General features: G+C 34.1%; 1 protein-coding gene across 11 annotated transcripts in view; it reads right to left on the reverse strand.

The window, feature by feature from the left end:
* The window catches only part of Hmbox1 (homeobox containing 1), a 162518-nt gene that overhangs the window by 37669 nt on the left and 98363 nt on the right, over positions 1–26486 (reverse strand). For all 11 annotated transcript variants that reach the window (XM_046423336.2, XM_046423335.2, XM_058572351.1 and 8 more), the window contains 2 exons: positions 17504–17614; positions 5702–5855 (listed from right to left, as the gene is read on the reverse strand). In XM_046423336.2, coding sequence (XP_046279292.1) covers positions 5702–5855; positions 17504–17614 — 265 coding nt within the window. The remainder of the gene's footprint in view (positions 1–5701; positions 5856–17503; positions 17615–26486) is intronic.

Consider the following 26486-nt stretch of genomic DNA (forward strand, 5'->3'; position numbering starts at 1 on the left):
TATTGCAATGCTACATTAATCTTGACAATGTAGTATGTGTGTCTAGACAATGGAACAGAATTAAAGGAAGTATACCTTCATATTTACAGTTGACCGGTGTGTGTGTGTGTTGTGTGTGTTGTTGAGAATCAAACCTAAGACCTTTTGTATGTTAGATAAGCACTCTACTACTGAGCTATACTCCAGTCAACAAACAAGTGATTTTTGATAAGAGTACCAAGACTGATCAATGGGAAAATGGATTTTTCAAGACTGCTGGGATATCCACATACAAAAGGAATATGGTTGGATCCCCATCCTTACATCACATACAAATATTAACTCAAAAAGGATCAAAGACCTAAAACTGTTAGAAGAAAATAAGACTGCATCTTGATGACCTTGGTTTAGGCAAGGCCTTCTTGTATATAATGCTAAAAACACAAGCAATTAAAGAAAAAATAAACTGCACTTCATCAGAATTAAAAACTTGGGGATCTCAAAGAACACTATCAACAATGTATTAAAAAAACCCATAGAAGGAGAAAATATTTGCAAATCACTTACTGGTTAAGGTACTTATACCTAGGACATATAAAGAACCATTCAATATAAGACAATCCCATTTAGAAACAAAGGGCAAAGAATCTAAACAGACGTTTCTTAAAAGAAGATATAATGCATAAATGGCCAATAATCACATGAAAAGATGCTTAACATCATTTATCAAGGAAACACAATTAAAATTGCAATAATATACCATACTTCAACCCCACTGAAAGAAAGCTATACCACAAAAGACAGATAATAACAGTTGTTAGTGAGAAGTGGTAACCCTCATTCAGAGCTGGGTAGAATGTAAAATGGTATAAATATAAACTCTTTAAAAAATTTGGCAGTCCTCAGAAAGCTAAATGCAGAGTATATGACTCAGCAATTCTAATAGTACACAAATTCTAAGCAGCAACAATATTCCTAATAGACAAAAAGTAGAAAAAAAACACAAAAACCCAAGTGCTCATCAATTGATGAATGGGCAAATAAAATATTACCCATATTGAATATTATTTAGCAATAAAAGGAAATGCAATAGAAAACATATGGTATAACATGAACAGATCTTGAAAATACTATGTTGCTGGGTATGATGACATATGCCTGTAATCCCAGCAATTGAGAGGCTAAGACAGGAGGATCACCAAGTTCAAGCCCAACCTCAGCAATTTATGGACTCTATCTCAAAACTAAAAAAATAAGAAAACTAGGGACATAACTCAGTGGTAAAGCAGACTGGGTTCAATTCCTAGTACAAATGTTTCTTTTCTTTCTTTCTTTTTTTATATTTTTTTAGTTGTTGATGGACTTTATTGTCTTTATTTTTATGTGGTGCTGAAGATCGAACCCAGTGTCTCATGTATGCTAGGCGAGCACGCTACCACTGAGCCACAACACCAGCCCACCTGGTACCAATATTTCTAACTGAAAGAAATGAGTCATCAAAAAACCACAGAATATGATTCATTCATAAAAACTGCAATGTCCAGAATAGGTAAATCTACATAGAAAGATTAATGTTATGCAAGGGTGGGAGGGTGTGGGAGAAAAGGAAAGTTTATCCTGGATCCAAAGTTTATTTGGGATTGATAAAAATATTCTGTAAGAAATGGTTGCATAACTCTGTAAGTATACTAAAAACCACTGAAATTAATGTGTTAAATAGCTTAACTGTAGGGCTGAGGATATAGATCAGTGATACAGCACATGCCTAGCATGTGTGTGAGGCCCTTAGTCTAATCCCAGCACTCCAAGGGGGGAAAAAAAAGAGTAAATTTTATCTCAGTAAGGCTTTTTTTTTTTTTTTTTAAAGTACATTTGCAATAAACTTCTTTCTATACACACATATACACATAAAGTATTAATTTTTTAAAAAATTTAATTCTTTTTATTTTGTATTTCTATGTTGTTACTCTTACACTGAAAATTTTGGTTCCTAATAATATTAATTTGATTGTTTTATTTACATCTACATCTGTAACTATACCTATCTAATTATAAAAATAGTATTTGGATAACAATACTTAACTTTACCAAAATTAGTCCCTATAAGAGTTTTTTGGAGTTGCTTTTACTCTCAAGCTATAACCCACTTAGGAAGTGTAATAAAATTACTATGTTGTAAAGGGATTTAAAATAATACCTGATTGTTTAGTTAACCATCTTTCTTTCATTTTAGTTATTTTCTTAAGGATTTCCTCCCCCATTTCAATTTAATTTTGATTTTTAATTATGTAAAATACTTACACAGTTACAAGGTCAAAACAAGATATTTTCAGTGATTTCTAGCTTCTACTTCTATCTTCTCTCATCTGTTTTTTTCTTTTCTTTTGGTAATAATTTTGCTTTATGGTATATTCCTCCATTAAAAACAGGTATAAGCAAGTACATAAATGAAAGCCTATGCTATGCAGCTAAATCTGCTTTTTTTTTAAAAAAAAATTTATTTTTTAGTTTTTTAGGTAGACACAATATCTTTTTTTTTTTTTATTGGTTGTTCAAAACATTACAAAGCTCTTGACATATCATATTTCATACATTTGATTCAGGTGGGTTTTGAACTCCCAATTTTACCCCAAATACAGATTGCAGAATCACGTCGGTTACACATCTACGTTTTTACATAATGCCCTATTAGTACGACACAATATCTTTATTTTATTTTTATGTGGTGCTGAGGATTGAACCCAGAGCCTCATGTATGCTAGGCAAGCACTCTACCACTCAGCCACAAACCCAGGCCTAAACCTGCCTTTTTAATAAAAATAAAACTACAACCTAGAGATCCCTGTATAAATACTGTCTTCATTCCTTTGTCTTTGTCTCTGCCTAGCATTTTACTATGAGCCTTGACATGCAACATATGGATGTACTGTCATTTATTTGTCCATCCCACTACCAAGAGACATATAGGTTATCTTCAGTATTTTCATATTATTACAGTGTTGTTGCCTTTTCATATTTTTGTCAATGTATTTGAGATGATTTTCTACCAATAGAGCGAAAGTGCAAATCCATAGGTAAATTTCCTTGATAATGCCAAATTCTCCCCCATGGAAGGTTGTTCCATTTTGTATTTCTACATGCAATGTAAGAGAATGCCATTTTTCTACAGGCCAATCAACAGAAAAGACCGCCAAACTTTTGGATTTTTGCCAATGTGACAGGTGAGGAATGGCATCTCGATGAATTTCTCTTATTATAAGTATCTGGTTCCTAGGTTTTAGCCATTTGCATATATTTGTCATTTTTCTCCTGATAACTTTAGTCCATTTTTCCATAGTTATTAATCTCAAAGATTAATAACTAATTCTTATAATTAGTTATAATTAATAACTAATTCTTCTTTTCATACTAAGATGATAAAAGCTGCAAAAGCGTTTTCCAACTTGTCTTTTAAGTGTTGCTCAATTTTTGCCCCCAAAGTTTTTCTTTTAGTATATATATATATATATATATATATATATATATATATATATATATATATATATCTTCTTATATATATATATTAAACATTTCCATTATTGCTTTTGGATTCTAAGTGATAGAAAACAATTTTCCCATTCCCAGGATATGGAGGAATCACCCATGTTTAATTCTTTTTATATATATTTTTAACTTTTTCTCAAATTCATTTGAAATTTATCTTGGTGTATGGCGTGAGGGTTAGAATCATTTTTTGCTTTACTCTTATACTAACATATTTGAGTGAGGCTTATTTGCTGGTTTTATAGTTTGTGCATATCTACTCATGTAGTCTAGGCAAAAAATATGTGTCACTATAAGACTAGGGAAATTTATATTCCATTTTAGGAAAAGTTCTATTTTTAAAAAATGAAAATCATATTGTGAGCCTTCTGTACTATTGATACAAAGTGACTTGAAAGGCTTTCTGCATTTGTGCAACTATTAGAATGAACAATATCTTCTTTCTCTAGTTGTGCCAATCAGATAAAATCAAACCAAAGATGACCAACTCTTGGATTAAAAAGTTATTAATTAAAACTCAAGTTAAAAAGTGTAAATTAAAATTAAATGAAAGGCTTGCACAGAATAAGTGTTCAGTATATTTTTAATTGAAATTTAATCAGTGTAAATCTAACAAGTTGTGCTTTGGGGAAAAAAAATTAAGGAACTCAAAATTCTTTGAGGTTCAATTCTCTATCATTTTTAAAGCTATCAACTTTTAAACTTATTTCTCATACTGACATCATGTGATAAAAGCATATGGTAGTATCTTCATGAAAGTAGAACTTACACCAGTTAGAGATTGATATCACATCTTATTGTGTTACCCAGAGAAAAATACACAATATTACAAATAATTTAAGTTAGATATAATTTTAATTCCCATCTGCTATGGTAAGTTCCAAAGAAATTTTGAAAAAAAAAAAAATCAAAATTTCCAGATGAGAAAATGGCATAGAATGTAAAATGTCAGGTCTCCAGAAAAATTAAGCCTCCATCTTTCACTTTAACCACTCAAGGGTATAAGGATTCATTATTTAATCAATTGCTTATACTCTTATCTACAATAGAGCAAAGAAAGAAATATTAACACCAATGAATAATCTATAGTTTCATTTTGGATACTGATCCAGCCCTCTTCTTAGCAAATCTATTTATTTCATCTATATCACAGAAACAAAAATATGGTCTGAATTTCAGCATTTTAAGTTTTATAGTCTGGGAAATACTCATAAAGTAAGCAAGAAGAAAGATGGCAAAAGTCTTACATAATTTATTGGTTACTAAAAAATTTCATTTTGAGGATGAGCAAGTCACAGTTCAGAATTTGTGACCCAAAGTTAATCAGGTTTCAGGTCTTCTAACTCTTGAGTCAAGTGCTCTGTCTAGTATACCACTCTACTGGTCAGATTATATATGGGTAAAATGTACAGCTGGGAAATTATGACCCTACTATGTATAAACTTCTCCATAGAAATAAAATTCTATAGAAATCACTTATAAGCAGGTGACTAAAAGGATAATTATGCCATAAGATCTATGCTAAATATAACAAACATTTCAGGCAGGAAAATGAAGGTCAAAAAAGAACTTAGGTGCTGGGTGCTAAAGTAAAAGGATAAATTATTAAACAAGTATTTTCTAACCTGTGGAACTAAGCTCACTTAGATCTTCCTCCTCATTGAAGAAAGTTAAATCTTAATTGACTCCTATATTCAACATTTTTGATAAAAATGACTTGAATAGTTTTTCCAAAAATATCATACAAATATCTAAACTCAACTATTTCTTCTAAAGTATCTTAAATTACTGAGGGCACTATTAAATTATATATAAAATAAACTGATAGATGCTAACTCTAGCTTTATGAATTGTCAATGCTAAAAATCATCTTAGTTTAGGGCTGAGGTTGGGGCTCAGTGGTAGAGTGTTTGACTGGCAGGTATGAGGCACTGGGTTTGATTCTCAGCACCACATATAAACAAATAAGTAAAATAAAGGTTCATTGACAACTAAAAAAAACCCCAAAACCCAAACATCTTATTTTAATAACCCAGCATTTATAATACTCCAAAATACTCTCTGAATTAGAACTGAGCTCCCAAATTACTTACTGGAAATGAAAACGGTCCTAATCCATGCAAAAGTTTACTTCTTTCCTGATTTCTGGAAACTTCTCATTGGAAAAGGAGACACATACCTTTCCATGACAGCTAGGCACTCCTTCCTCCAGGTAAATCGACTCCCTCGTCGGAGTCGGAAGGTCCCAGATGTGGCAGAGACTGGGGGAGGAGTTTGTCTCCATTCCGGGTCCTCTATTGGAATGGGGGCTGGTCTCATACTCAATGTAGCCCCTGAAATAAACAAGACATTTTCAGCAAATATCTTGCAACTTATTATAACCAATATGACCAATACGTCATGAAAGCAAAAACAATGAACTTCATGTGTAATAAAGTTTGTTCCTCCATGGAAACTTGTAGGCCGATGCAATTAATATATGTAATTTAAAAAATTGATTTTTGTTTAAAAACTTGACCAAAACAAAAATCTGAAGAAGAAAAAAGCTCTTCCTTAAAAATTCCAATATTGGGGCTAGGATTGTGGTTCAGCGGTAGAGCACTCACCTAGCATGAGCAAGGCACTGAGTTCAATCCACAGCAATACATAAAGATAAATAAAGTTATTGTGTCCATCTACAACTAAAACATATTTTTAAAAAAATTTCAATATTGCATTTTTGCACTAAACAATAAAAAGTCCATCTCTAGTTATTTTAAAGTGTCATCCCCCAATCCCACTATTTGATGGCATTTCTAAAAAACAAAGCATGAAATCTAATTCCTTATAGAACAGTACTTCCTCTGAAAAACCTCTCTTGAAATTCCTGCTTGATACTTGTTATCTTTTTGATTCATATACTCTAGATGATTAGAAATTATCATTGCCATTTAAAAGGCTTAGGATCCCTTACACAATATATTCAGGTAAAAGATGAAATAATCCTGTCATAAACTCTTTCTCTCTCTCTCTTTTTTTAAGTCAAATACAGCAGCAAAGGAAATACAGTAGACATCTAGTCTACTAATTAAATCAGTAGATTTACCACCTATTAATACTTTATTCTGTTACCACGTAATGTAATAGAATTTTGATAAAAATCTACAATTGAGATAGTCTGTTAATTTAGACAAGACCTTTCTCAATAGCTTGAAATGTGATGATGATGCACTTATTCACTCATTCACCACTGCTCAAGGTTTGAAGCTAGAATAAAACAAGGAAAGCCACAGTCTCTGACCTCCATGGATTTAGTTCACAGACTGTGAATAGAGCTTGGTATGCTACCACAGAGTACAATCCCTGGCTCCCAACTCTTCTTTCACTTCTCACACTGTTAAAAATTCATCTTCCCAAAGCATAATTATGATATCACTCCTCTGATGGAAGGCCTTCAAAAAATTCCCTTGGCCTGTGGTTTAATCCAAATTCTTAATAGAGCCCTTCAATGACAGGTTAGAACTTATGGGTTTTATGTAAATATTGATAAATATATTAAAACATTAATTTTTAATATATATATTTCTTCATAAGAGGAATTACGCTTCACTTATCACACCTTCCAAGTAATAACCACGAATAGCATTCCTATTTCAGTACACAGAGATTTACTGTAGACTTGTTTGTTGTAAAGTTCTTGGATCAAGCCATCCTGTCTCAGCTTCCCAAGTAGGTGAAACCACAGGTATGCATCTCTGTGCCCAGCTCAACCTCCTTCCTAATGGCTACATCTTCATATGTATTTTCTTACACAGATACTTAGGATTTTAGTCAATCCGGATTTGCCTTTTCAAATTTCCTGTCCTACAGTTTTTCTCATATCAGTAAGGAGACCTGCATTCTTCAAATTGCTCAGCTCAAAAATCTTAGATTCATTCAACTTATATTTCCCCCATATACTACATATTCAATTCCCAGGTAAATTCTATCAATTTTATTTCAAAATTTTTCCAGTGTCAGACCAATTTTTTAATTATCTGCACTGCTACCACTTTAGAATAAGCCAGCATCATTTCTTACAATCATAACTTCCTGGGAGAGTTCCAAAGATGGGTCTTTATAATAGGTCACATCACCTTGTAATCATGCTCTTAAATCTGGGCTAGTACTATAAATATATTGTTGATGAAGAATATGGAAAAAATTCAAGGCTAGATCATAGAAATTTGTGTAGCCTCTGCTTGGGTCTTCTGGAATCTGGCATCGTTACCCTTCAAGAAGTATGACCAGCCTGAGACTCTGATGTAAAAAAATCCACACTAGTTGTGGAGAGACCACAAAGAGGTGAAAAATGCCCAGTCAATCCCCAGGTACTCCTGCCGCTCCACCCACATGCTAGAGGGAAAAAAGATATCTTTCCACTCTAGACTCAGCAGAAATCATATGGAAAACTCTATAACCAGCTGACAGAGAAACAAAGTCCCAGATTTCCTGTGGCAGCCAACCTCCAAGTCCCTGAGGACTCTTGCCTCCTACTACTCATCCTTTTTAGGGCCTTCTCATACTGTACCATGATTACTCTGTGACCAACAGCATGTTTAAAATGGTATGTTACCTCAACGATTCTAGAAAGCACTGTGTATGATATGTCTTGGCTGATCTCTTTATTCACTCAAGGAAAACAAGCTGCCAGGTATCCACAGCACCACATAAAAATAAATAAATAAATATATTGTGTCCATTTACAACTAAAAAAATAAATAAATGCTGGATGGTAAGCCCCCTGAAGAACTACAGTCTCTGCCTAATGGGCACTAAGAAACTGGGGGCTAGAATATCCATGTGAGCCTCCTTGAAAGTGGATCATCCATTCCCAATGACTGTAGCCGTGGTTGACAGCTTGCCTGAAACCTCTTGAGAATCCTGTGCCTGAACCACCCAGTTCGGCTACTCCTGTTTCCTGATCTACAGAAACTAAGAAAACAAATACTTGTTTTGTTAAGCTGATAAATCATAGGTACTCTATGTATAATAATAGATAATACAAATCATCATAACCATATCCAGTTGTTTATTTCGCTACATCCCTCAACACACTGAATATTATGCATATTATTTATTCAAATGTCTACATTTGACAGCAAAAAAACAAGTCTCTTTAAGACACAGATTTCACTACTTATAAGAGTGAGCATCTTTTCCTGTTTTCTGACTAGTACATATCTTGTGTCCCTTTTTCTTTTGGATAATTCATCTTATTGGTATGCAAAAACCACATAAGTTGGTAGTTAATATAGATGACAATTATTTTCTCTAGTTTGTTATTTGTCTTTTATCTTTACTTACTGTATACTTTGTGACTTTAATTTTTATGCAGTCAAATCTGTCATTCTTTTCTGTTGTGGCCAATAGATTTGAATATCATCTGAATATTTTTATAGTTGTGTGTGGCAGCCCTTAGTACATATACAATGGCTTATCATATGTGATGTAAATACTTTTTTTCTCAAGTGATCTGTGTGTCATCATACAATGCTTCAGAGAGTCATGGCTTAAAGAGCTGGCAAACTAGGGCCCACTACCTGTTTTTTAAATAAAGTTTTACTCAAATATGGTCAAGTTTGCTCATTTCAACATTGTCTATGGCTGTTTTTGCATTGTAACAGCAGATCTGTGCAGCTGTCACAGAGATCACAGGGCCCTAAAGCCTAAAACGTCTATAATCTGGCCCTTGTCAGGAATTTTGCTGACCACTGGCTTACCCACATTCTTGGCCTATCTACTCTGAAACAAAACTGAAATCCTTTTTAACAGCTCAGGAAAAAGGGAACCCTTTTTCTGTCAAAATAACCTGGAGATTTGGTTAGGTCTAATTCAAAGTTAAAGTTTAAAAATAAAAAGAAATAGGGAAGGCTGGGGCTGTGGCTCAGTGGTAGAGCACCTGGTGCATGTGTGAGGCGCTGGGTTCAATCCCCAGCATCAAATAAAAATAAATATATTGTGTCCATCTACAACTAAATGAATTAATTAATTAATTAGAAAAAAGGAATTAGGGAGCTGGAGGGTTTCCAAGTCTTGGTTTTGTTACTTTTCCTAAAGCAAGCAGGGACTAAAAACATAGTAAGAGCTTTGGAATCTACCTAATTAATATTTTATTCTGCAGCTAGACCCAAACAGTTGAAAACAGCCATGCTGGTCAAGCTGGAGGCAGAAAGAGACTGGATAAGGCAATGGGTCCTCTCAGTCCAAGGCCTGGCTTTGGCAAAGGTTTAGAGTGTTAGAGGGTGATGAGAGGGGCATAACCAGTGAATTCTGACTGGAAGGCTATATCCGAAATTGTGGCATGCTCTCTTAGGTAAGCAGAAAGGGAGATGCATACTAACAGAAAGAAGAACTCAAAGAATCTTAGCTTAATCCACAGGTTGAAGGAAAAAAGCCAATAATAATGGTTCTTTCTTGGTACTGGAGTTTTATTGTTAATATTATTAAGGTTTAAAAATAATTTTCTATATAATCTAGATTTTTCCATAAGAAGGAAATTTAAATAAAATAAAATTAGTAAGGAAAAGGAAAGAGGGAGAGAGGAAAAGAGGGAGGTGAGAAGTAATTCTGATTACTTTGAAAGAAATTAAGATGATTTATACACAGAAGGTAGAAACTGAATAATCTCGAACTTGCAAGCACACTGTTTTTTAAGATTTTTGCCCACTGCTCCATTTCTTTTTTAATGTAGCAGATCTTAAAAATAGTAAAAGAAGCACTCTGGAAACACTCCAATAAACACAAAGTTTCTTCTAGAAATCCTTGCTTATCTTTCTTTGGTTAAAATAGAGAACAATGAATAATCCCAGAATGGGTTAACCCAAAAATGACAAAACAAAACAAAACAAAAACCCACAAAACAAAAACTAGACTGTAGGAACAGTGAAAATAAGCCCAAGACTCCCATGGAGTAAAGAGAGGAGTTCTGAACTGGCTGAAGGGCCTTGAAATAAAAGTGTGCTACCTATTTCTTTACATGTTATATCTGAATTCCCATTACAACAAAATTATGCACTTTCATCTACCAAATCTAAAACCATCACAAAAAAGCCTTTTCATAATTTTCTGACAGATTTAAAAAATTTTAGTAAATGTTTTATTTGTTTATCTTATCTTAAACTATTTTATCTCACTTATCAGAGTTCTATCTGGATATACCTTTACCAATCTGCTAATGAAGGGTGACAAACACGCCATTACTGCTCCATCCATAGGAACTAGTTCTTCCCAAGGTAATTCTTATCTTCTCCCATATCACATAAATGTGTCCAGGAGCTCTGACATTCCACATGTGAAGGAGTTGACATTTCTTCTGGTTTCCACATTTACTTCATATGCTTGTGGAATCAGCCCCTTGGCAAACTTTTTCTGTTTAGATGTATGCAAATCAGAGCCATGAGCCAAGAGGTACTCCACAAGCCCTGTCTGCTGTAGTAATGTTTAAATTAGACAAGAGAAGACTATTGTGCTTAATTTTGGTATAAGGAGGCTTTCGACGTCACCTACACTGAATTTAGTACTTGCTTCTTTTAAAAATTGGCATTTTCTTATAAATGTTTTCATAAGAAACAGATAAAATCCATCTGATAAGTTTCTATCAGCCTATTTTATATATAAACCTTGGCAGGGTTTGGGTTATGCTGGGAAATTCTCATGACAGGTCTGTTTATCAGAGAATTACACTGTACTTATAGTTACTGGATTATCAGTAAAAATAACCGAAATTCCAATCTGTTCTTTTTCTTGCTGAAGCCTCATAAAGAGGACCTTAAAAGAAAATCCAAATGTATCCAGAGTGAAGTGGTTGAAAAATAGAACTTCACCCACAGTATACAAACAGAAAAGCTTTAAGGCCAAAAAAGAGGCACACAGTACACAAACATTTTTTGCTAAATGCTTAAATTTATAGAAGCAAAGAGGAAAGGTAGTTTTTTTGTTTTGTGATTTTTAATTTTGCATTTTTTCCTCATAATAAGTGCAAAGGAATTATACTATTTACATTTCCCCCATGAGCTGTCTTAGCTTGGACAGAAAAAAAATTATGACATAAAAGAATTACCTATTAATAAAAACCACTGACATCTTATTTTCAATCGAACTGCTTTTTAAAAGCATTAGGTCTGAACCATATGAACCTGGGTTCCTTTGTTTTAACTTGAAAATAATAAGGAAGATTTGATTTTTGTTGTTTCCCCCCCTCTCTCCATTTTCTTTCATTTTACTTTATATGTATTTTTCAAATGTGCTATACAAGTACATGGTATAAAATGTAGAAAGATAAGAAGAGGCTACTCAGTTAACAGTCTCCCTGCCACCCACTCTGCTCCCGTCCACAGTTCCCACAGAACTGTCCCTAGTACACCATCCCAGAGAGCTTCTACACCTCAGTAAGCTCATACCTGCAAATGTGTTTCCTCTACAAAACATTAATGTACCATATGTTCCATTTTATATCTTTCTATTTTAACTTCTGAATTTCACATTACCACATATAAATTTAATTCATAAAGTGTTTTTAAAAAAATAGCTCTACAGTTTGATAGCATCCAGTTGTTCAGATACCCCATAATTGAACCAGTTATTAACTAAGGGACATTTTGATGGATTCTAATCATCTCTGTAAATGACTTGCAAAGAATGTGAGGTACTATAAGCAACTATGGACCAGAGAGTAGGTAAGCTAAAATATTCACCCTATTCAAGTTCTCTTTACCCAAACATAACAGTGTCTCCCAACTATTCAGAGTAAGAACAAACAATATTATTCTTTAGCTAAAATTAAAGGTTATTTTTTTAAGAGAGAGAGAAAGAGACAGACAGAGAGATTTTTTAAAAATAGTTATTTATTTTTTTAGTTTTCAGTGGATACAACATCTTTATTTTTATGTGGTGCTGAGGATCAAACCCAGCGCTCCGCGCATGCCAGGCAAGCACGCTACCACTTGAGCAACATCCCCAGCGTAGAGGTTATTTTTTTTAAAATATTTTTTTTTAGTTGTTGATGGACCTTTATTTTATTTATTTATATGTGGTGCTGAGAATCGAATCCAGTGCCTCCCATATGCCAGGCAAGCGCTTTACCACTGAGCTATAACCCCAGCCCTAAAGGTTATTTTAAAATCAACAAAACCCTGCATTTATCCAGAAAGAATTATATGTCACATATTATTGCCTACATTAAAAGTGAAAATACATAGAAAAATTTAAATTCCAGTGGCTAATATTCAATTACTTTAGTTTAATAATAAAAACTACAAATTGACAAAAACCTATCCTTGTCTCTTCAGCTACCTCTAAATTATATCCTAGAGAAAACGTGACTGAAGAGAACCGTATAGATTTGGATTTTAAACAAAATAAATAGAAAGCCCTTTAAAAAGGATAAAGTAATCCAGTTTGTTGCAAAACAAATGTATACAATGAGGGGAACTTACTCTTACAAGGAGGCACCATCTCTGTTAAGAACAAAGATCCTAATCATGGCCTCTTAGTCCTTTCCCATTTTCTCCATTTCAGTGCCTAATTTCCTTCAATTTCCCAAGATTAAATTTACCTTGTTCCAAGGTAAATTTAAACAGGAAGTAAGATTAAAAACAAAACAGAAAAATTTTTAAAAACCCAGCTTTAGAAGAACACTATCAGCCCAGTGCTAACACCTGCACTTCTAAAGGAGAATTTCCTCTGTCAACAGTGCTATCAGATTGGTTGGCAACAATGCTGCTGCGCCTGAGAGCTGTACCTTAGTCCTCCTTCTTGTTTCCAGTGAATTAATTATCCCTAGCATACTAGTCTTTGCCTGAGACTGGAAGCCAGCCCTGAAACCTCAGTGTGGAAATTTAGCCTAAACATCTATGATTAGGTCATGTTACTTCTGTATCAAGTGCCAAAAGAATAGGAAAAAACCCTTCTTTTGTGGAGGCTGACTGCCTGGCACAATTGACCTCTAAGTCCTGTCCTCCTAAGTTCTTCATTGCTCTGCCCTACACATGCCAGACCACCCTGATAGCTCCTTTGGTAGTCTCCCTGGAGGTCGCCAATTCCTGGTGGTCCCAATTCCTTGTTTAGAATATGACTAGATTCATGACACCACCTGGCACAGTTCCTTGCTTACCTAACTAAACCCTCTCCATCTAACTTGTTCTGCTGTGAATCATGGGAGAAGTGATATCTTCTGGGAAGATTGCTTAGTGTCAAGTTTGAAGTATTGTTTCAACTATATCTGAAAACCGTGCTGATTTTATGTGGTAACTACAAGACACATGACAATTAAGCACTTGAAATGTAGCTGGTTGAAAATAGGTTCTCTAAGTGTAAAATATATACTGAATCAGGAAAAGAAAGAAAGAAGAGAGAAATCTCAAGTTTTATTTTTTTTTTATTTTTATTATTATTATTTTTTTTTATGTGGTGCCAGGGATTGAACCCAGGGCCTCACGCATGCTGGGCAAGCGCTCTACCACTGAGCCACATCCCTGGCCCTCAAGTTTTAAAAAAATCTCAAGTTTTAAACAAAATGGGATGAGTGGAGGAAGGACTAGAGGGTAGAAAGCAGAGAAGGAAGGGGGAAGTGCTGAGGAGTGATACTGGCCAAATTATATTTTTATATTGTGTGTGTATACAAGTATGTAAAAGAAAAAAAATGTTTAAAAAATAAAAATACTGATTAAATACTGAAATGATCACATACTGGCTATATATGTTATATTATCAAATTTAATTTTCACTATTTATTTTTACTTTTTGAAATGTGGTTACTAGAAAATTTAAAATTACATATACTATTTGCATTATATTTTTCCTAGACTGTGTTTGCCTTGGGTCCTATGACAGTGGCAACAGCAGAGTCTATTTTGAGGGCTGGGGTTGTAGCTCAGTGGTAGAGTGTTTGCCTAGCAGTGGGTTTGATCCACAGCACCACATAAAAATAAGTAAATTTTAAAAATTAAAAAAATATATTAAAAAAAGGAGTTAGGATTTGAACCCAAACTGTTCTTTCACCTACTCTGTCTCCCATCCCTGTGTCTCCCTGACCCCACACTAAAAACAACAAAAATGAAACTATTTTGAGAGGTTTGCTTGTGTATGTAGATATTAGAAAATATCTGAAAAATGAAAGCTCTTCTTTATAGAAAAACTCTCAAGCTAATAAATGCTGAAGGAATGATAGATTAGATTATCTCATTTTACAACCTCCACTGGAAGAAGTAATTTAGAAAAGGATCCTGAAGGAATGCTAAAACCACCAATAAAAGGCTGTTGCAGAAAAGGATGTTCACCCAGTGGCAGAATGTTGCCCTAGAAGGCTGAGGATATGTCTCAGTGGTAAAGCACTTGCTTAGCACGCATGAGGCATGGGGTATGGGGTTGAATCCCAAGCACTGCAACAAACAAGAAATGTCACCCTAAAGATTGTTTATAAACTGTAAGATGAAGATCTGATGGTCCCCACCTTAATGAAATGGTCAAGCTTAACATACGGGAAGTGTTATAACTTAACATCACAGACCTTGTGATAAGTGACGACATGAGGTATCTAAATACTGAGAAAATTTCAAATATACATCAATACAATTTTGTAAGTGAAAATCATACTCATTTTCACCTAATCATTTTACTATACTGACTTCATCATGTATCTTCAATTTCTCTGTCAATCTGTTTTATTTTTTAATGTGTTTCAATATAAATTGCCATCATTAGTACAGCCCTCCCCCCATAATCTATGAAATACTTTTGACCAAAATATCCAACCTGAATCTAACAAAGTCTTTAATTCTAACTTCCAGTGTATAGGAACTACAGAAGATAAAGAAAAAAGTTATTTAGTGATGAAAATATATAGTTCAGAAAAACCGCAAACTTGAGATATTCTGTGGTTATATGGCTTAAAAAATTTATGTCATAAAAAAGTTTGCCCATGGGCTAGGGATGTGACTCAAGCGGTAATGAGCTCGTCTGGCATGCACGGGGTGCTGGGTTGGATCCTCAGCACCACATAAAAATAAAAATAAAATAAAAACAAAGTTTACCTTCAGTAGATGAATAAATAAAGAAAATGTGGTATATACACACAATGGAGTATTACTCAGCAATAAAAGAGAATAAAATCATGGGATCTGCACGTAAATGGATAAAGTTGGAGAATATAATGCTAAGTGAAGTTAGCCAATCCCAAAAAACCAAATGCCGAATGTTTTCTCTGATATAAGGAGGCTGATTCATAGTGGCGTTGGGAGGGGAAACATAGGAGGATTAGACAGAAGAACTCTAGAAGGGCAAAAGGGTGGGTGGAAGGGGAGAGGAGGGAGCATGGGGGTAGAAAAGATGGTGGAAGGAGATGGATACCATTACCCTAAATATATGTATGAAGACACAAATGGTGTGACTGTACTTTATGTACAACCAAAGATATGAAAAACTGTGCTCTATATGGGTAATATGAATTGTAATGCATTCCACTGTCATATACAACAAGTTAGAATTAAAAAATCAATTAAAAAAAAGTTTGGGTGATTAGAATTAAGAGTCTAAGGAAGCATTCTAACTTTGCTAACCTAAAACAGGTTCTATTTATAAAAAAAAAAAAAAAAAAAGAATTACAAAAGACACTCTCACAACAACTAGAGAGATGTGGCAATGGATTAAATATTAGATAATATGGATTTATTAATTTCCTTAGGTGTGATAATGGAGACTGTGGTTATGTAGGAAAGGACTCTTGCTTTTAGGAGATGAATGCTAAATAGACAAAAATAAATCTTAAAATTTATTTTATAGAGATAAAGCAAATGCAGCGATATATTCTCAACTATATCTAAGAAGAGGTAAAAAGGTGCTTACTGTCCTATTCTTTTAACTTTCCGTTACATCTAAGACACTTCAAACAGAAATTATTGGCAGAATAAATTTTTAAAAATTCATTGCATAGAGATTGATACAGTCTATTCTGTTTTGTACTGTGTGGGTCTTCTGGATTGAGAATGTAATCTTTGGAGAGAAAAATCTTATCACAGACAGACACAAACACACACAAGAATGCTTTAGAGCATTCTTTATTTTCACCTCAAAGCTAGTGCTATTGGTATGCAATATTTCAATGGGTGATTTAGGCTGTGCAAAGGCTTTAGGCAGCACAGCATTATGGAAGATAACTAAATCATAATAAGTTTACACTTGAGAGCAGGCTCACTGCTACCAGACTGCACAATGTGTGGATTGAGACAGTCGGTCCCATGACTTCATATTTTACTTTATATATCACTTGATAAAAGTATCTTGCCTATTCTTGGCAACTCCAAACACAAGGTTTTGTGATCTTCTTTTTCCTTAAGATTCATTCAGCTTTCCAACCTACTGCTGCTCCTGGGAGTCATCAGAGCAGTTTCATCTTAAAAATCCAAAGATATATTCATTACCCAGAAGTCATTAGAAGTAGAAACAGAAAATCATTAACAGAGATCACTGGATATAATACAGTGATTATTTTTACTGTATTAATTTTTACTATATTACTATAAATTTTAAGATTTATTAAAAATAAATACAAATATTAAATTGATATTACAAATTAAAACACAATTTTCCAAAAATAATAAAATATGTGCAATTTTATATGTATACTTATGGTTGGGAAAAAGGAAACCAGCCACTGACACTCCTGATCATTCTTTTAAACTATGGCTGCTAGGTTAACATATCAGCTGGAAGCGAAGAGGTAGCTTAGAGGAGGGTATGAACAAGACTAGAAAATATTAGACAATAGACTAAAAAGTATTACAAGTCAGGGCTTAGATTTTACAGTTAAAAGTATATGGTTGTTTTTTGGGGGGGGGCAGTGCATAAAAGAACAACAGTAAAGTAGGAAACTACCTTACTGAACGAATTAACACTTGGATTCAGTGAAATAATTCATACATTTGCCTTGCTTCAGATGAAGTAAGCACAAGGAAATGATATTTACCAGGGTTTGTCTTCTCAAGTTGATACCATCGGTAAAATGCTCTTTTCTTTTGTTCACTCAGGTCTGATCCCTGCTGCAGCAGCCAATGAGAGATCCGGCTCTGACTGATACCTATGTAGAGAGAAAAACAGCTTTTGTGGGGGGCAGTGAAACAATAGTGAAGCTACTGAGGGTTCTGGTCACTGGGAGCTTTATTCTTAAGTGACTCTGTCAGGAGGCTGAAACTTGAGCAGAGTCCTTAACAGTGGGCTCCACTGCACTGGCTAGAACATACTCAGAAATTATCTACTAAAGGTTAAAAAGCATTTTATTAGCCTAGACTTCACAGTGGCCCTCTAAAATTTATTTTCAAACCAGGTCCATAAAATATGAAATAAATGAAGAGATTTCTATGTTCCAGTTATTTGTCAGAAATTGATTACATTTGGGTGCCCTCCACCCACCTCTGGTTTAAAACTTTTAACAGATTCTGAATGGGGAAAAAAATCAAGTCAGCAAGTTTTCCCATTTATTATTGATACTCGTAAAAAGATTTAGGTGCAGGGAAAGGAGAAGTCACTGAAAATACTGTCTTCAATAAAGTTTTTGGCTTATTTGTTAATTCATTTAGGCATTTTTAGACTCATTACCATTAGCATAAAGAAGTAAGAATTGGCAGACTTTTAGACTTATGCTGAAATATGACCTCTGAAGAAACCTCACTAGCTAAAAATGTTCTTCAAGCACATATAATTTCCCCAAATAAAGGAACAGAATATAGAAAAAATAGTTTTCTGCTATCACCAGGAAATGCTTGACAGCAATTAGTTAGAAATGTGAAAAAAACTCCACATCTGAAAGTAAAAAAGCACATCTGAACCTTACTAGTATGAGAATTATATGCTTATTCTGGTTATAACTAGCAAAAGGAAAGAATATAAGGAAAGACAAAACTATATTACCTAAACTGGCCTTGAACTTACAATCCTCATATGTTAGCAAAAATTATGGACATGGAGCATATGAATCTCTGCATGTAGGGTAAAATAAGAGCCATTTGGGGAAATACTTGGACAGTATCCTAATGCTCAGTTTGTACAAGATATGCCGAACAATGCGTTTCCTAGAAATGCCCACAGAAATGTACACCTATGCAATAGAAGTATGTTCAAAAGATGAGAAGGCTCATATATGAGCATTATCTATAATAGTCCCGATTCAGAAAAACTACATATCCATCAACAGTAGAAGGCATAAATTGTGACATACATGCATTTGACTTCTATATTAAATAGAAAAATGATAAACTACTGCTATCTGTAACCACACAAAGAAACCTCACAAAACTAATATTGACCATACAAAAAAACCCCATAGGCAACCAGGATTAAACTTATAAAAAGTAAAATAAAACAAAACAAACAAAAGCACACAACTAAGCTACAGAGATGATGGCCATCAGAATAATACTGGTTACCAATACAGATGCCTGGAGGCAGGATGAGGAACATTAGTATGTGCCCAACAGTGCTCTTTAACTTATCTGGAGTTGTGGTTATGTGGGTGCCTTCACTTGTTAAAAGTTATTAACCTGGACCCTATTCTATATATATGTATTTAAATTTTAAAGAAGTTTCCCCAAAAAGTTTAAAAAATTTTATATAGTTTCAAAAACTAAATTAAGTGGATATATATTAATATGGAAAAGCTGCTCATGATATAAATAAAAAACTACACTTTTATGGATATATAATTTTATGTAATCTATATTCTATTTGGTATAGTAACAAATATGCAAAAATATTTGTATTTGGTATTCTTGTATTTGCATATTTATAACCAAATATGCACAAATATTTAAAGTTGTTAAATTTTCTAACACTCCTACCTCTATACTGCTTTCATAACCTTTTCCTAAATATGCATTCATTTAATCTTTAGCTTTTCACCCTAAATACTACATACTTGATTGTTTTATAAAGATTGCAATTAAGTTAAAAGAGTTACAAAAAGAAGTTAATTTCTGCCTTTCTTATCCAATTCTACTCTTTTAGGTAAGCAATGTAAACTATTTAAAAATATATTATTCTTCAATTTTCTACATGTGTACTTACCAATTTAACAAAACAAAGGGAAAAAGAAGGTTAATGTAGAGCAGCTTCCTATCTCAGCTTTTGTATGAGGAGAAAACAAAGAATTTCCCTATAAACTTATCTCAGTTTTATATAACAAATGTAGAAAATGAACTGTAAAGCAGGCGGTTTTTCCAAAAGAGACCCTGCAACTTTCCTTTAACTCATGTCTGTGAGACTGGTTCGGAACTTCAGTAGAACTTGATATTCTGAGTTTCTTCAGCTTCTCTTTACCAGAAGCTTTGCTATAGCAGATATTTCCCTGACTTACCTGCTTCTTCCCATTGCTGAAGAAAATCTCGTTTTACCTCCTCAAATCTTTTTCCTTTCTACCTTTTACAGAGCAGAAAAATTTTATATATAATCTGTGTACATTGACTCAAATTAACCCTCGCTTATTTTTTCTTCCAGTGATAAAATAATCCCATTGTATTCACAAGAGGAAAACACTTTTATGCAAGCAACACTCACATTATTTTCGGAGTTAAACTCCTTTTCCAGTTCTACAAATACCAGACTCCCTTCCACTAGAGGGCTCTCCACCATAATCCATTCTCAAAGTGTAATACTATATTATAAATTTAATGTTTCATTTTTCTCTCACTTCCTGTGGAGTGTGACACAACTGACCATTCACATCATCTTCACTCTCGGAATACTGATGCATCCCCTCCAAGGCAACTTGTCAGTGGCTTCAGGTGCTGTTCTGCTGGCTGCCCCATGGGCCCCAGGGTTCCTGCTTTAAGCATCTTCTCTCACTCTATACATCATTCCTTTGGTTATTGCAATTATCAACAATTATAATTTAAAAATGTCATCTTAATATGTTCTGAATAACTTGAATTCTTTCATGTTCTGTTTTCATTCATTTCAAATTATTTTCTAATTTCCCTGTGATTTCTTCTTTCATGCACTGTTAATTAACAACGTTTTCTATGTTTGTGAATACCTCAAATTTTCTTGTTATTAATTTGTGATTTCTTATTAATTTCAGAGAATGAGCTTTGTATCATTTTAACCTAATCGTATTACTTTTTCATGCAATATCTGAATTTTTAGGACATTTTAAAATCACTTTTCCCTTACTTTGAGCTGTAAAGATTTTTATATTTTGGATGCTGTATTTTACTATTTATAAATCCATGCTTTATCTATATTATTTATTTGATCACTTAATTTCATTTTTCTATTTGGTGCAAGATAAGTGTCAAGGAATTTTGGTTTTGTTGTTGTTGCTGTTTAATATGGAAGTCCAATTCTTTTAGCATAGCATCAGTTGTTGGAAAGTCCTTTACCCATTGGATTACCTTGGCACCCTTGCTTAAAATCAATCCATGTATGTGTGGGTCAATTTTTGAATTCAGTATTCTGTGCCATTTTTTTCTACATGTCCATTTTTATGCCAATATTACAGTGCCTTCATTAATGTTAGTTTATGTAAATTTTAAATCAGAAAATAAAGAAATGCACATTGGAAAAAAACAATTAAAAAAAGTTCACCATAAAATGAAATTTTAAAAGTCATACCAAAGACGTTCTGGGGACCAGACCTATTGTTTCAAACCATCTTATAGATAGCTTTAATGAGAATTTCCCGTAGGTCCTCAATACAGTAAATTTAATCCATTATCTTTTTTTCTTATTTTGGTACCAGGCATTGAACTCGGGGCACTCAACACTGAGCCACATCCTCACCCCTATTTTGTATTTTTTTAGAGGCAAGGTATCACTCAGTTGCTTAATACCTTGCCATTGCTGAGGCTGGCTTTGAACTCTCAATCCTCCTGTCTCAGTCTCACAAACCACTGGGATTACAGGCATGCACAACTGGGCCTGGCTTAATCCATTATCTTAATTCTTAATCTGCTCTTCTTCCTGTGTTCCCAGTGAAATTGATCTTCATTCTTCTCCTTAACTCTTACTCTGCTTACTAAATCTAACCACTCTTTTTCCTAAAATTCTCTGTGTTCTTTCCAATCTTCATTCCTGCAGTTTGGAATTTTAGCCTCTCTTTCCTAGAAAGTTGCAATAATGTTGATGAAAAGAACAAATCACATATGAAGCATGTAATTAGCTCCTTTTTAATCAGTAGATAATTTCAGTTTAAGAAGAAAAACATTCTTCTTCAAGAAATTTTCTACTTGAGAACTGCCATTACCTCTATTATAATTTATATTCTGTACTGCAACCAAAGTTACATTTAAAATATTTAAGTTAAAACACAATGTCTGCCAGGTACAGTGGTGCACACCTGTAATCACAGCAACATGGGAGGCTGAGGCAGGAGGATCTCTATTTCAAGGCCATTCTGGGAAACTTAGCAAGACCCAGTCTCAAAATAAAAAATAAAAAGGGGTGGGATGTGATTCAGTGGTAAAAACCACTGCTGGGTTCAATCCCTAGTACTAAATATATAAACAAACACACAAGAAACTATAAAAATTCAAGTAAGTCACAAACTTACAGGAAAAAATGTTCTCTCCCCCTCCTATTAATATTCCCTATCCTACAGGTATCCTTATTTATTGGTGTAAATCCACCAATACTTTCCCCATGATGGACTACATAAACATACATGTATATACTCACTTGCACACATACACACACACACACACACACACACACTTTTTTTTAAAAAAAACATACATTTGGAGTTATATACACAATAAATAAGTAACTTCCTTTTATAATGTCCTAGAATTTTCTCATGTGATAAATTATACATCTCATTTTAATGGCCACATAACAGTTTATACATTCATTGATTAAAATACTTAATCTAAAATGACCATGGTGGCTCATTCCTAAATAATCTCAGCTACTTGGAACCTGAAGAAGGAGGATCTCAAGTTTGAAGTCAGCTTCAGCAATTTAGCAAGAACCTGTCTCAAAATAAAATAAAAGGAGCTGGAGATGTAGCCCAGGGGTTGAGTGCTTGCCTTAGCATGCACAAGGCCCCCAGTTTAATCCCCAGTAACACCCAGCATGGGAGCATGTGTGTGCGGGTACACGCATGCATGTCCACACAATCTGTGTTTTACTATTATAAACAATAATACAATGATATTTCTGTGCACGTTCATTCACATGAACAATTATTTCTTTAGGAATGATTTACAAGAATGGAAATTTTGATTCATAGCATGTGAGCATCTTTTAAGCTTGTTACAAGGATACCCACAGAGAAAGTCTTTATTAATTTTACACTCTAACCAACAGTGATGAGATCATGTCATTATTTTCTCCCCATTATAGAATATTATAAAACCTTTAAAAAGATTTTTTTTGGTAAACATAATACATGTTAAATATTTAAAAACAATTCTTAACAATTCAGAGTAAAGAGGTAAATTTAAGAAAAAGCTAATAACAAAATTCACACCTGGGCTGGGGTTGTAGCTCAGTGGTACAGTGCTTGCCTAGCATGTGTGAGGCACTGGGTTTGATCCTCAGCACTACATGAAAAATAAATAAATAAAATAAAGGTATATAAAAAAATTCACACCTGAATTCTGACCACTCATAAATAAGTATACTCGTTCTAATATCACTATATAGACACAGGAAAGGCAGAAAAAACTACTGAAATGAGATCATACTACAGATTTTAAAATGTAAAAACATAAAACTTACTTTGATAGTAATGAAAGAAACATTTTAAATTAAAGTGAAAATAAAAGACATACTGGACTTCAGCAACAGTTTCTATATGAGAAAGGAAGTTCCACTAAAGCAAGGGCAAAATTAGTTAAAAAAAAATTAACGTGATTGGAACACATTATTTTTTTAAACTTCTGGATAGTATCCAGTGGTTCCTGGCTATAAAAACTGAGGAGATGGGCAGACAGCAGTAACCGCCCTCCAAGATATTCCTAATCGGCCTCCAGTCTTCCTACTTCTGAGTAATCCCCTCAAACACTGCAGCAGGAATGGTCTGTATGAACAATAGATTTAGCAGAAATAAAGGTCTGTGCCTTCTGAGGCTAGGACATGAGAGACATTACAGCCTCAACCTTGTGCTTTCTCTTAGATGGTGGTGGGGAAGCTGGCTGCCATTTTGTGAGAATACTCAGAACACTCAAGAAGCCCATGGAGAGATGCATGTGGCAAAGAACTCTTAATAGCCATGCAAGTTAGCTTTCTTTCTTTTCTTTTTTCAAAGTTTTGCAGTACTACAGATTGAACCCAGGAGCACTTTATCCCTGAGCTACATCCCCAGCCTTTTTTATTTTGAGATAGGGTTTCCCTACATTGCCCAGGCTGGTCTTGAATTGTGATCTCCTGTCTTAGCTTCTCAAACCTCTGGGAATACAGACATATGCCATTGCACCTAGCACAAGTAAGCCTTCTTGGAAGAACATCGTCTAACCTCATTTAAACCTCCAGATACCTGCAACCTCTTCAGACACCAAAAAACCCAAACAACCTCCTCTGCTTCTGGATTTCTGAGAACTGAGTGAGAAAATAAAAAAATTTAAGATGCTAACTTCTGAGATAAATTTTTATGTAGCAATAGATAATGAAGACACCTTACTTCCCTCATCTCTATCATAGCCTTTACACCCAACTCATAAGACATAAAAGACATTTTTACATAGTCAACATTTACATTTTTGTTCTGGAGTCATAGTTACCATAGTTGTTCATTCACAGTTCTAGGTTTAAATAGATTCAAGATTTATCATAGAGTTTCCCAGCCTATGTATTTTCTTTTCTAAATCCTGTACTTTGTTTTAAAAATTAAGACATACTTTATAACCAGTAAACTCTGGTGTATAGGTCTGAGTTTTGGCACATGTATGTGTAGATGATCACTTCTCAAATCAATATACAGATTACTTCTATGCCCACTAAAAGATACCACCTGTCACCTTTTTCAGTAAATACCTAAATTCCATATTTTTAATTTAACTCTCAGGGCACAAAATTTTATCATTGAGTAGTGTGGGTTTTTGTTGTTGTTGTTGTTCATTTGTTTTTAAGGTGCTGGGGATCAAACCAACGACCTTGTGCATGCTAGGCAAATGCTCTACCACTGAGCTACACTCCTAGCCACAATAAAAATACAAGCTTACTGGTGCTGGACTCTTCAGTCCTTTTATGCTTGAAATTTCTATATCCCATTTTTAATCTTTCAGGACAATTCTACAGGGGAAAAATGGGGAGAGGGTCAACCTTCCTTCAAAATTTGTTAGAAATGGAGAGATAAGTGAGAATAGTAAAGACCTCTGAAAAGCTACTCCCATAAAAGCAAAGAGAGCAAAAGATGTCTTTCCACAGAAAAACGGGCAAAAATTGTCAGAATCAACTGTTTCAGAACTTTGGAAATCAAAGGCTTGTAACAATCAAAGGATATTATCAAGGAAAATATGTAATTTTGTTAAGAACAAGTATGTTATATTTTTAACTTGATCTCCACCCACGTTCATCACACCAATGCCACAATAGACTTGAAAATCAACATTCCTGAAATCACTATGAAAACCAGGTGTGGCCTAATAGCCACAGAGGAGAGAAAAGCTCTGGAGTTCCCCAAAACACCATTCAAAGGACTGTCATTATTTGACCTGTCTGGCAATTCTCTGGAAATCCCCATTTGCACAGCTTGACTTTAACTGCCCTGACTCAGATGTCACTTGGTGTGAATAGCCTTTTTCTCATGGAAGATGGAAAGTGTTTTGTTGAAAACAATCTGTGACAATTGTTTAACACTGCATTGGCCTGAGATAACAACTGAGATAATGAGATAAAAATATCTTAAAGGAAAAGCTGAGGAATGAGCTGGTATCCATGATAGTCTTCAAAAAGCTGTGACACATTCCTAGGCATCTAGAAGGCCACACACATGAATAGAGCTGTGCACATGCCTACTACTACGGGAATGATCAGGAAAGATCTTGGAAGATCCCAAGCTTTACTTCAACTACCACAATCTATGATTATGCAATAATTTCTTGGATGTGACACCAAAATCAAAAGCAACAAAAAATATGAACTTTATCAAAATAAAATTTTATGTTCTTCAAAGAACAAGATTAAGAATATAAAAAGATAACCCACAAATTGGGAGAAAATATTTGCAAAGCCTGTACCTAATAATGAACTTGTGTCTACAATATTTAATAACTCTTACAATTCAAGGTAAAAAATAAACAACCCAATAAAAAATAAAGAATCTGACTAGACATTTCTCCAAAGATGATATAGGAACTGAATAATAAGCACAGGAAAAGATGCTCCACATGGTCATTTCCCTAAGGAAATGCAAATCAAAATTACAAGGTGATAACATTTTCACAAGCACTGGGATAACTATAATAAAGTGTTGGTGAAGATGTGAAGAAACTGGAACCCTTATACACTGGTAAGTGGTTAATAGAATGAAAGTTCTGGCAATTCCTTAAAACATGAAATACAGAATTGCCATATGGCCCAGTGATTACATTTCTGGATATATTTCCCAGAAAACTTACTCACAAAATTTCATAGCATTCTTCACAGTAGATAAATAAAATGTGGCATATCTATATAATAGAATATTACTAGGTGATATAGGTTACAATAGGGATGAACCTGGAAAACATTATGCTAAGTGAAAGGAAGCCAGACACAAAAGTTCCATGTAGCATATGAATATCCACCAATTTGTCTATAGGTAAATTTACACAGACAGGAGGTCAAGTAGTACTTGCCGGGGATTGCGGGTTGGAGGATTGAGTCATGACTAAGGAGGAGTGTGAGATTTCTATATTAAACTGTATCTATACAAAAATGTTCCATTTCTGTTCGTCTACTCTCTTGGACAGTTAACTTTTAAACAAAAGATGGTGGATTGGGTTGGGGTTGTGACTCAGAGCACTTGCCTTACACAT

Source organism: Marmota monax, unplaced genomic scaffold (assembly GCF_021218885.2).
Source record: "Marmota monax isolate L192 unplaced genomic scaffold, Marmota_monax_Labrador192_F-V1.1 WCK01_AAM20220418_F8-fsc00347, whole genome shotgun sequence".
In the NCBI taxonomy this organism is placed as follows: domain Eukaryota; kingdom Metazoa; phylum Chordata; class Mammalia; order Rodentia; family Sciuridae; genus Marmota; species Marmota monax.